The following is a 13,743-nucleotide window of genomic DNA, read 5'->3' as shown; positions in this document are numbered from 1 at the left end:
AACTATATTGATCTTACGTTATGTAAGTTTTTAATGTTAAGAAACCGAGAAGTCACTTTGTTGTATAGTAGAATTAGACTGTATAGATATCTTGTAAGTGAGTAAGTACGTACTGTAACGGGTGTGTAAAGTTTTAATTCAATGGAGATTCAGAATTGAGACATTATTTATACAATAGTACCAAGGGCCAATAAAAGTTCCCCCCCCCCCCCAAATAAAAAATATATATTATGTACCACAGCAATTATTAATTAGATACTGTTTTTAGTTCATAAAAATGTCAGAATAACGAATTATAGGTATATTAAAATAAAAGAGAGTAGCTATATCAAGCTTTTGGTTTATCGAGTAACGCTACAAGCCTACCTGCGATCACAACGATTTAATGCATAAAAAAGTCATATACGTAGGTTTTAAATAGTTCAAGAATCATAATTCATCTGCCTTAAGACATTATTTAATACTTGTTCTACGAATAAAAATATATTATTTTAATGCAAAACAACTAAATATAAAAGAAAATTCTAGTGAAAATATTAAAGGTTTATTAGGTATGAAATTAATGTTGTCTTTAACCTACAAATGATATTTGCAAAGTTGAACATCTCATTATATTTTGGTAATTTCCGGTTAATTGTTCTTAATTTGTGAATATTTGTAGATATTAATCTTTTATAATAAACATATTAGTATATTAATAATTACTATAATATGCTACTGACCAATACCAGTGTTCATATTACGATAACTTGGAACTCAATAAACAAAACATTTTTTCATGGATCTTAAAGTGTTTATAAGTTAAATTTTATGTATATAACTAAAAAAAAACATATAAGTCGAATTTATTTTTTTCCCCAGGAGATTCAAGTTATCGAGACTCGGCTGTAATAAATGAATATTTTGACCAGCCGACTGATGTAAATTGATATGGCTCCCCTGATTTAAAAGAATCAGAGGTGTGGCCTTGGGTAGTGTTGGGTACTGACACTACCTGAGGAAAACAGGTTTTTAACAATATTGGTAGGCCTTACAGGTAGATAGGTATTGGTAGGTATTTAAAAGAATGTTTTTTTTCCCGAGTTCACGGCTTATAACATAACAGTTTTTAAACTACTTCCTTAGTAAATATTATTTTATTGAGTTTACAATAGGGAACAGACGAAAATGGAATAGACATTTAAGAATTCTGAAATTCTTATAATTAAATCCATATTTTACTTTAAATCCTTATTTAAATGGTTGGATTTTTATTAATATTAATAATGAGATTGTAACTATAAATTATTATATTATCTCGACTATTACAATTTACAATAAACCTAATGGTTAATAACTAGATTGGAAATTTTAATATTATATATCTGCATAAAATATATACATACCTACCTATATTATAATACTATCATCATTATAATATTTAAAATAAAGATCGATTACTTTAATGTACACCATTCATTTGAGCAAAATGTATTATCCCTCGTATTATTATTTTAAAATTAATGAGTACCTACCTACATAATATTTATTATTTACTTGTACTGATATGGACTCTTCGAGAACATCGTACAATACATTTTCACTTATTTTATGACTTCTCATCAAGTTTCAGATTTTAAATTTTAATAATAAAAGAAAATTATATTATGTATTTTATAACTATAAAAATAAATCATGTAAATTGAACACATAGTTATATTATTCGGGTATTATATTATTATTTTAGTATACTAAACCTAAATATTATATCGCTTGGAGACATACGGTTCTCAAACTTTATTCCATCGTAATAATTTCGTTTTATGAATTTATTAATTGAAGATTGTATTGGTCTACAAAATAGATTATATGTTATTTAGTGTCTTGAAAATATTACTTTAAGTAAATATAGGTTTGATCACATTATATTAGATTGAAAATAAAATCATACCTAATTAAAATTAATTTGTTTTTATAAATAATATAGCGGTACTTCAATGATTAATAATATCTCAATTTAAAATGTAACTAATATTAAATATCTCCATCTGGCTGCGTGTATTATATATATATTAATAATTAAATGTGTTTTCATTTATTAATATATTACAATATTTAATAAACATAAGTATTAATGTATTATACAGGTCTGCAATGTAACTTATAATGTTTTTATAATTAAAAAAATGGTAATTATATACCAAGGCAATGAAACAATCATCTTTACAAAATGAATTCTTAAATAACTTTTAACTAGTCTGGCCAAATTGTAATTTATCAGAGCCAAATTTAAAAATTATAATCGTAGAGAAATTCAACAAAATGGGTGAAAACCAAATATGATATAATATAATATTGTGAATCTATTATAAAACTATATTTTAAAGATACCTAGTAAGTAAGAAGTAACAAATAAAAAGCAACTTGCTCAACTTTTTTTTTAAAATAATTTAATAAGTATTTAATTTAAAAAAAAACTTTATTGTTAAATAATGTAATATTATATTTATAAAAGTTTATATGAAATTAAAAATAATAGCTTATAAGTGACTTGCTAACTCGTGTTTAAATTTGTTTTTATTAATTCCAATATATAGTGAATGTGGTTACCTATGTATGTTGTATAAATAATCGCAATCATTTTAAATTGCAAACATTTGTACGTTTTTCATATTTGCTTATTTAGTATATTACTAATTAATATCAAGTAAGTATTAATAAGGCCTGTACAAATTAAAAAAAACATATACCTAGTCTTCTAATTAACAAAATTTATCTTATCAATTTTTTCATAATTAATAGGTAGGTACCTTTGAAATCAAATGATGTTTACTCAAATCATATTTTTAGCACCTTTGACTTCTAACATGTTAAATTATTCATTCAATGCTCTAGAAACTCATCACTCAATTATTCGCATCAGTCAAAAGTTCTTATTAGTTATAATCTATTATCTATAAGAAATAATTAATAAGAGGTGAGGTTTGAACACACGTTTTGTTCAAAAATTATCAAACATAGGTATGTCATACTTAAAAATAATAGAAAAATATCGTGTTGCACAAATTATCAATTTTATTTTATTAACTTATTAAATGAGAAAATAAAAATTATTAATGAACGTGTCACTGAAACAAAAAAAAATAAACTGATGGAAAACAGTTTTTAAATAATCATTTTAATTATCTTAATCAAATTAAATCTTATTTCAATTAGGTAGGTACATAATGATTTTATATTTCCTTTTGGAAGTAAAACTGAAATGATAAAAAAAAAATCTATATAAGTATGGATAATAATATATATCATATGTAATATAAAATATGAACATATTATGATATATAAGCGAATTTAAGTGGTAGATACTAAATAATAATAATAATAATAATGGACATGATGTAATACATTTAGCTTCGGTACACTAAATACTAAATAGTACATAACCAACAACCATACTCGATTCGTAATTATTGCAATCGAGTAAGCCGTTTTCGTATGAAGTAGGCAAAACATTTTACACAGAGGCTTTAGAAACCAGAAAAGGTATACATCGATCCGTATTTTGAAAAAGTAAATAACTGATAGGTATGATAAAATGAAGGATACCCTCCCCACCCAGACATTACTTTCTAACATAACTCTAACATAAATATTTATAATATAAAAATAATTTTGGATGAGTAAATTTATCAATGGCTATCTTGCGGCTAAACTTTTCGTGGAAGATTGGACTTAAAATTGTTGTATAAATTTGCGTGGAATAAAAGTAGATAATATAACAGTTGTGTATGGCATCGCGTAAAGTGAGCGTAATTTCTTGGAGATGACATTTAGCGAACAATTAAACTGGCGTGAGAACGTAATGTGACAATTAATTAATTAGCCGAGCCGCCTATATAGTTATATTTTTTTTGGCGGCTTGTAATACACCCTTTTTCCTCCGGACGTGACGCATATTGCCGGATATTATACGCTGCTCACTCATCTCGTTGGTCCCATCACATTATTCTGCCCGCTATCCCACGACTACAATCGACCGTTTTAATAAATATATATACAACGGACCCTCGGAATGATAGATACTGAGGCTGACTTAAAAAATTATCAACACGCGAGTGATCGTGGTGGAGGTGGAGTCATGGTTAGAGATGATGATAGGGACTGCGGCGTTGAGGGAGTAGATAGAATGAGCGATAGGTGCAGGCAAAAAAAAAAGAGATTGCTGTGATAATATTATGATATTATTATGTATACGTCAGTATACTGCAATTCACTAACTGTGGCTAGTTCCGATCGCGGCGGCGGGGGGGGGGGGGGGGAGTTGTTGGCGGGCAGACGATGAAATAAGCGTGAACGCATATTATCGGCATTATAGAATATAGTTACAATGGCATGTAGTAAAACGGTTAGTAGTTGTTAAACGTGTCCCGGATGGGTTTCAACAGTTAACCGCTGGAACGAATAGGTCCCAACCTATTGTACTGGAGGTCAAGTACTACTCGACATATTTATAAAATTACTAGTTGCTATGTAGCGTATAGTAATATAGTATATACTGATATACAAGTTATCGCTATTAAGTTATTAATGTAAAATCCGAAACACAACTGCATTGAGTGTCTCATGACTGTCAAAAAATCAGTGTCAATTATTTTAAATAAAACCCACGTGCAATAAAACGTAAAGTGAATAGATTATATAAAGTTATAATCATATAAAAATGTCTACTATTTTAAAATTTATATTTTTTTAAAATAAAATAGTATTTCTAATTTTCAATTACGTACAATCGTGTATGATAATATGTTACTAACTTATAATGTATACCTACCTAGGTACTGCAGTTCTATAACATTGTCATATTAAATTTTTTTTTTGTAAACATTTTTGTTTTTGAATCTAAATTTAAAAAACTTAAATACTTGTACTTTTATAGTATAGGTATGATAATATTTAAGGTGGTCATTTTATAGGCAGGGTGGGGGGGGGGTGGGCTGTAAAACCTTAGTCAAAAACTCAGTATTTGCAAAACACATAATTAAAATAAATGTAGGTATAAACTATAAATATGTTCTAAGTGATTCTGATTTAACTGATAAATACATATGGACAATTTTAAGCACATATTATTACGATATCAAAATACTACATAAATATTCAATGTATTAAAATGTAATCATTTAACTTATAGTATGCATATAAATTAAAAATACATTTACAATTGTATTCATTATTGTTTGGTATACAAAACCAGTTCAGTTACAGAAATATTAACAATAAAACACTAACGAAAACCTTAAAAAGCTACAAGGTACCTACAGGGGAGCAAAATAGCAGTAGCTCCCTTCGCTCCCTCTTGAAGATGCCACTGCAGATAGACACACAGACAGACAGAAACATTGAAATGTGCAAATAATTATAATTTATAAGAGTTGAACTTAATAATAAGTACCAATAATTAAATATGTATATTTAATTATATATTATATAATCATATACATGTGTATGGATAATTATACATTAATACAACATATTATTACCATTTTAATCTATGTCAAATGGCTATGTGAAATATTAATATTTTATTAATACATAACAATTTACTATATAATTCATATAAAATTATGAGAATATTAATTTACCTTCTTCAAATAATAGTTGTAAACGGACATATTATAGTGTAATGTTGAAATATGAAAGTTTTTAATTTATATAAGAATTGGAAGTAAATTAATATAAATTAAATAAAAAATTTTCTTTGATTACACCTAGCCACTTTGGTACTTTAAAAACAGGTATTACTAAATACTATACTATTAGCTTTAGTTAACGTTTTGTTTATTTCTATTAAAGTTATAAAAGATAGAAGCTAGTTCTATTGAATTTATAATTTATAATTCTATAACATATACTTTAGCCAAGTTAAATTATATAATATAATAAGTACCTATAACACATTATTTTTTACTGGGCATTTAACAACTAAACAAGATGACTACCAAAAAATATTGAGAGATAATTACCTTACACAAATCATGTTATTATTATTATTATTATTTCAGATCTAGATAATCGTGCAATTTAAAATCTCCTTTGTGGCGATTTTGATTTATTGGTTATTATACGTAAATCGTTTAGCGTAAATCGTTGTACGCTATAACAAATATAATTTTTTTTTAAACCGGTTTGTGTTGTACAATTCTGTAGGTAGTTATGAAATTGGTAGTTCTAAAATATTATGAATAGTATAACCTATTTGTATATCAGAAGCTATATAACTTTTAATTCATTAAAAAAATAACCTTCTACCTAGATTTCAACGAAAACATAAACTTATTGTGCCTATATTTTTCATAAACAACTATCAAAATAGTTACGCCATTTCATGTTTTTCGTGGGATGCAAATAACTTATATGCCCAATATAAACCAAGTCAAAAACATATAAGATTTACTAGCAAAATCACGACAAATATTTCTACATAGATACAAGTAATGGGTATTATAAAAAAGAATCACCGAGAACAATGGCACACCCTTGCAAATAGTTGCAACCCACAAATCTGTTTATGTAACAAATATTTACCTACAACCTATATGTACTAAAAACATAAGTATTCGTTTTTTATATTGTAATATAAAATGTAGATACTTAGTTGCAATTCGTAATCTTTAGAATAATATTTAAAATGTTTATAAAAATATGTATTGCCCATATAGATGTACAACGTAAATGCAAAATCAGTAAATATATTTCACAATATATATTAAACATGTTAAATAAAAATTACACGGAATTATTTATGAAAATCGGTACTATAGGACACATGCTTAACAAACAAAAATTTAGTTGAATACGTGGTGAAAATTAAAATTATTGTGCACTTTTATTTATTTACAATGAAAGTACGGGAGCTCAGAAAACAATGAACGTTTTAATTTTACTGTGTGTCAATATTTACCAACTATATCTTAAACCTTGCGTTAAAAAATAAAACAATACACCATAACAAAGAGATATTGTAATCTATAAGCACCTACACGCAGTTTCATATACCTAAGTATATTCGTTTAAACTAAATCAGTAAAAGGTATATTAGTGTAAAATAGTCTACTCACATTTCTGATACACGATCGTCGAGGTTCATTTCACTACTGTAACATTACAAATAAAAGCGTCTTTAGTATTATTAAATAAAGTTGATTTCATTCCTATAAGACACCATGAAACAAGTGACAGTGATTGTAGCTTACTAATTTATGTTTATTGTATAGTATAGTTATAGTGTACCTACCTATTTATTTTCCCTATCAAATACCTACGTGCTACATGAGATTCGAGGAACTGAAATTCCGAATCGTCACTATGATTTAATATTAAAATCGTAATAATTCCGATTTAAGTAGGCAGGTAGGTATAACGCGAGATTTTGTAAAGCCGGTAGGTACAAATCTCACAGTTAAAAATCTGTGAACGAATTTAAATAATCATAATAAAAGTGATAAAAATAACAGCACTCGACTATGAAGTCGACGGCGACGCAGGTATCAATCTATTCATTACCTACTACAGGCTCGTGGTAGTTTGGTGAGGAAAAACACGCGATATAATATTATTATGAATGAATAATGATTACGCGGAATTAACGCACTATTGTATGAGCACAATATAATAAATTCTAAATATAAGTAAAAAAAAAAAAAAAATTATCAAGGGAAATTGGGCAAAAAAACTTGGTGGTCGGAGAGGAAAATTAAGAATAAATAATATATTTAAGCGGTTAATATAACGAGAGGTTTACTTACGTTTCGGTGTAATTAATCCGTGGTGAATGAGTGTATAAACAGCGGTGATGTATCGCCGCGGAGAGTTCAGGACGTCGAGGAGGACCTTGGAGATGGCAGCGGCGTTAACAGCAAATAGGTGCGGCAATGTTTCTTACTGTATACATAAATAGTTTTTTTTTTTTTTATGTTTATTTCATCATATGAATATTATACTATTTGCAAAAAAAAAATATATTTTTTAAATACATATAATATATTGTTATTATTATTGTTACTCGCTCTCGCGCATGTGTGTGTGTGTGTGTGTGTGTGGATGGTACTGCGGTACGGTATATAATAATAGTAATATATTTCAGCGGTGGTGGAGCGAGCTAGATATCCCAACAGAAAATGGAAAAAAAGTTGGGTAGGTATATTAATATAGTACCTACCTACATACGCGGATATTATGTTATGTATGATGTATATGTGTGCGCGCGCGTTTATGTATATATATGTTATACTATACCTGCCTACTTATATTCGCGTATTACAATATTATGATTAATAGAGAGAGAGAGAGAGAGAGACTGACGGACGGCGAGCACGTGAGTGTGTGAGAAAGAGAGAAAGAGAGAGAGAGACAGACAGAGAGAGACAGAGTGAGAGACCTAGTGCGAGACTGTACGAGACACAAACGCACGCACACAGCCGACGCACGCGGACGCAGATATGTGTGTAAAATAATTTACCGGAGAGCGTTGAGCGAGCGTTTGACGTGTATATAGGTAACTATATATATATATATTTATATATATATATTATATTATACACAGCGTGTGCGCGCGCGCGCGCCGGTGTGTGTGAATCGCGAAACGAACGGGTTTACGTCGAACCATCAGCTGTTGTCAAGGACAAACAATAATAATAATAATTATAATCATCATAATATTATAATCGTCGTGGTACGTGAATAAAATATATTATATATATATACATAATATATTATTATAATATGCGTATAATATAATATATAGCCGCCCGCACCACGCACAAACGCCGTTGTGGCGAGGGGCGCGCGCCTGTGTATATTATAATATTATTATATCGTTATTATTCCATCCTCCTTCGGCGCATTGCCGTATGATGGTAATAATTATTCTTTGGAGAGAGAGACAGTGACAGAGACACAGAGAGACAAACAGAGATGGTAAAAAAAATATACGTCCTATACCACTCCCGTAGTTTGCCACGATTTGCGTGGTTCGCGAAATAACTATGTACAATATATATATTATATATATTATATTGTGTTATTGTATATGGCAATAGCAATAGACCATGCGTATATGAGTATTATATTGTTATAACTATATTGTGATTTGTGTCGAGTGGGGGCGGAGGAACCCAGGGGGGATTCGGTGAGGGGGAGGGACGCGTGTGCTAATATATAGGTATTTATATATTATTATAATATATTATATCCATTGTGTTTGGCGTTTCCTGACGAGGGCTCGCTCGCTATCCGCCGGCCGTCACGTGCGCGAACGAACGGACCGACAACCGTTTTATTGTAACATTATTATTAATATAATATTACGTTGGCCCAAGCGCTAAATTCTGGGCCGCTGACACCATCGAAGCTCGTCCAACGGACGATATATTAGGTATATTATACAGGCCGCCCCCGTGGTCGTCATAATGTTCTATTAGTTAGGTCTTAGCCCTTAGATAGGTATATACAGTTGTAAGAATTAGGTACCTAAGTATCGTCGTGGGGGCATATTGCTGCAATGGTTAACTATATAAGGGCGCTTATATTAGCATAATCACATATAAACACATAATAATTCTATTAGACGATAGCACGCTAGTGATGAGTTGTACTGTACCTTTCTAAATGAAAAATTAATTGAGTGATAACGATACCATGAGGTGGTTATAAGGGACGTATGAACTCCAACGTGTAATGTACATTTTTCTCAATGTTTCTCTTAACAGTCATATTAAGCGATTTGCGCTTAAGCCCTGAGGGTATTTAAGACACTCGTAGGCGCGACTAGAACTTATTTATGTTATTTTGTTCTATACTCGTGGCTAGAACTGTATATTAATCACACAGGCAATCTGGTCAAGAACAATTCTATGCTCGTCGTTAAAAAGTTTAAAACATATTCATAGGTGCTTATTTAAAAATCAAAAAACGATCAATATGACAATAATAGTATGTAGAATATTTTGTTTTAATGGGTGTTGATAACTGATGATTGGTGTTTATCAGAAATCCAGACCGTCGAATTAACCGTAATGTAAGTCACGAAAAGATGATTTTATGCATAAAGATACATACAATTATAATGTTACGTGACCACCTATGTCAAACCAACGTTAGCCAATTACCAAGACGTGTTTGCAGTAATTCAATAGGTATTATCAAATCATCTATTGTTTGTCAAGAATTATTATCAATAATTATACTATACTTATTAGTATGATCGGTCATCGGTGTCGGTGTGTTGGAAACAAACTTTGGCATCCGGCATCCGGAATACAAGGACAACTAAGTGATAATAATATAATATGATGTAATATGTGCAATCCAGAATGTGAATTTTTCGACACTAAAATTAAAGACTGTACATTGGACATTGGACAATCTCGGCACAAGATAGTGGTGTACTAATGTATTAGTGTATAATAATAATAATTTTTTTTTAAATTTAAAAGCAATAGTTATAGTATATGTCACATAATATATTAAACACGTTCGTTACATTCTCTGTATATAATCGCGTGCAACCAATAAACCTTAAATTATGTAGTACAAAGTGCTGTAACACAATTTAATACGTTTCCAAACAAACTCGGCGCTTAACAAAATGTCATTATATAGGTTTGTGCATATTATTATTGAGTAAACATATAAATATATACAATATTTATAAATTATAACCAATGATATATAAAGTGTCCAATAATTGTTATTAAATTAAAATGAATTTAAAATAAATATTTTGTGCTGAAAATTATATTTTTACGATTTTATAAACTTATCATCAGATATAATACTATCATAAATAGTAATGCGTCATCCGCTTTACTCGCTCTCCGTTCCGCTTTCTATGAAAATACGTGACAACATACAATTTTTAACTAATTAAAGATAATTTTTTCTCAACTAAACTTTGAAAATATCGAATTATTCATTGACCGCTGTAATGTATATATTATGTGCTATAATATAAATATAATTTTCAAAATTTGTTTAATTAACTAGCATTTAGCAGTTATGTACTTAAATACCATGATTTTCGTACAACTTAATTTTATTCTTTGAATTAGCTCATTTTATTCATCGATATTATATTCTGCAGAATTGGCTAATTTGATTAACGGGCCAGGTGCCGATTTTTTAAATTATCCGCACTTACATCAAATTGGAAAATTATATTTTATTATTTAATTGCCCCCTTAATCATAATACTTTTCCACTAATCTACTAATCGATACCTATTTAGGGGGAGGGGTTGATAAGGTGTATTATATATTAACAATATTGACTTCATAGGAAAATGATCAGGTTTTATAGAGTTGTCGGATTTTGTTAACTATGTATATTTTTATCTGAAAGAATAAGAATTTTTTTATTATGTTTCAATAATGCCATAATGGTATAAAATAATTTGTAAAAAAAGTTTAAAACTGTCTTATCTATGAACATGTATTATAAAGATTGAGATTAAAATATTGAAATCTGAGTTCAATTCGACATGTAAAATATTACCCTATATTATTATTGGAAAAAAAAATCAAATGTGGTGAAGGTCTACCCAAATATTTATAATCTTCTTCATGTGGTCTTTACATTACCGAATACCGATATTATGTATAAGTAGTAGGAGTAGCGTGTTAATAAAATTGTAGCAACGCTACAGAAGCACACTTCTTTATTTGCAGTGATTAACATTATATCGTCACTTCGCAGTATCGTCGCTTGTCATATGTCCCTACTTACAACCAATTTGATGAAAATTAAAATGTTACAAATAATATGTTCTGTAGTTAATGGTTATATACATTGATATACTTACCTAAATTATTTAAAGTGATGTTACTATAACGCCCACTGCTTGCTAAATGCAAGATGTGTTGTAATCAAGGTGGATTATAGTTTATTTATTTATTGTAATCAACACATGATAACTATGTTACTAATGGTAAAAATATACAGTTTAATGTAGTGGCGTAACCGGATAAAAATCTAGGGGGCAAAAAAATTAACCTCCCGTTCGGCCGTTCCTGTAATCATAATCGTGATTTCAAGATAATAACGTGTTCACGAATCACGGATAATAATAGTCACGAATAATGCGATTATTGCGATAACAGTAACACTGATAATACGTCGACATAATATTCTCAACAAGAGAAACCTAAAATAAAAATAAGCTTTTATAAAGTAATTTGAGGAAAAAATATTTTGATATGATAATATTATGTTAATTGCAGTATTGTTAAGAACACTTTTTAAATGGGAATTATTTGGAGGGGCAAAATGATACTTTTGCCCCCACAAACATTTTTGGGGGGCAAGTGCCAAAGCCATCCCCCATGCCCTCCCGAAATTACGCCACTGATTCAGATGACAAAGGGCAACGTAACGGGATATCACTGTAGATATAAATGTAGAGTATGTACCTTAGAGTACCTACTCTACCATATAAGTACTCCTATTATCGGCTCCCTTTACGCTGACATTTTTGTTTTTACCATCAAATATTTGATGGAGAATATATTTTTATGGTTAGGTATATACAAAAACCTTGTATACTTTAACCATAGTTGTACTGTTATATTATAACAATGATGAGTATTGAGTGTATTTTTGAATTTTCCTGGTACAAGGCATTAATCTAACTATGTTTAGTATCAATGGTATAAATATATATATTTTATTTTTGTTTTGTATAATACCGTATTATACCGGTATCGGGTAGTAGGCGGTATTATACCAGTATTACACCGTATAGAACCTTTCAGTAACTTAAATTATAGGAAATATAACAAAGGTTATAACCCCATTGTTAATTATAAAAATGAATTATTCTAAAATGGATTAATTGAAAAAAATGGTTAGAAGGCCAGAAAACATTTAAAAAACACATAATACAAGAATTATTTTAGACCTAATTCACCAAATTAATATTGAGTCATGCTACCATGATGTAGGTACATTTATCCATATACCTAGTGACTAGAAAAACTTAAATTTAAAATATTTTAATTACAATTCACATTTCATAGTAAATTACATTTTTAAAATATCAATTAAACTACAAAATAAATTAAGATTTGAGTAACCTTATTATCTGCCAACTAGCATATAAATATAGGTATTTACTAACTTTTTGGTTCCAAATTTTTTTTTTTCTTGTATGTATTATAAGTACCTATATTTTATTCAAAGGTGGGCAAGTTAATGAAAATAATTAACTCAAGTTAAGTTAAGTTAAGAGGTCACTAGAGCGATAAGTTAAAAGTTAACAGTTAACAAATTATAAATTTAACTCGATAAGTTAAAAGTTAATATAGAAAAAAATATTAACTTAACTCAGTTTACTTTACCTACTATTATTTACTAATTTAAACTATACTCATCTTAAATTAATAATTTGACAAATACATTTTTTTTATATCATATAGCAATTAAATGTCCTAATACGTGAAGATAAGTACATTACCTTCATATATATTATAAGTTATACAACATTAAAACATCACAATACAGTGGCGTATTTACGGGGGGTGATATGGGTGATATATCACCCCCCAGAGCCTTTTTTAGGATTTATTTAATACATAATAATATATACATTGTAATAGGTATACAGTTTTACTTGTTATTCATGACATTCTTAAATACATTTTTTTTACGATTTGAATGTATCTTCGGTAGTTCAAAACTTACTACTGAAGATATTGACCAATTCAATCAACT

General features: G+C 28.9%; 1 protein-coding gene across 2 annotated transcripts in view; it reads right to left on the bottom strand.

Annotated features, from left to right (window-relative positions):
* LOC100159935 (excitatory amino acid transporter 1) overlaps nt 1-8,500 on the bottom strand; it is a 28,926-nt gene extending 20,426 nt beyond the window's left edge. Inside the window, exons 1-3 of one of the 2 annotated variants that reach the window (XM_001944293.5) lie at nt 8,275-8,500; nt 7,785-7,920; nt 7,098-7,133 (exon numbers count right to left, since the gene is read on the bottom strand). In XM_001944293.5, coding sequence (XP_001944328.2) covers nt 7,098-7,126 — 29 coding nt within the window. In that variant the 5' untranslated portion in view covers nt 7,127-7,133; nt 7,785-7,920; nt 8,275-8,500. Of the gene's footprint in view, nt 1-7,097; nt 7,134-7,784; nt 7,921-8,197 lie in introns of both variants that reach the window. The other variant, XM_008186699.2, reaches the window with a different exon arrangement.
* Between the last annotated feature and the right edge of the window lie 5,243 nt (nt 8,501-13,743).

The sequence above is a fragment of the Acyrthosiphon pisum genome, chromosome X (genome assembly GCF_005508785.2).
Source record: "Acyrthosiphon pisum isolate AL4f chromosome X, pea_aphid_22Mar2018_4r6ur, whole genome shotgun sequence".
In the NCBI taxonomy this organism is placed as follows: Eukaryota; Metazoa; Arthropoda; class Insecta; order Hemiptera; family Aphididae; genus Acyrthosiphon; species Acyrthosiphon pisum.
This window is presented reverse-complemented; position numbering and strand designations above follow the sequence as displayed.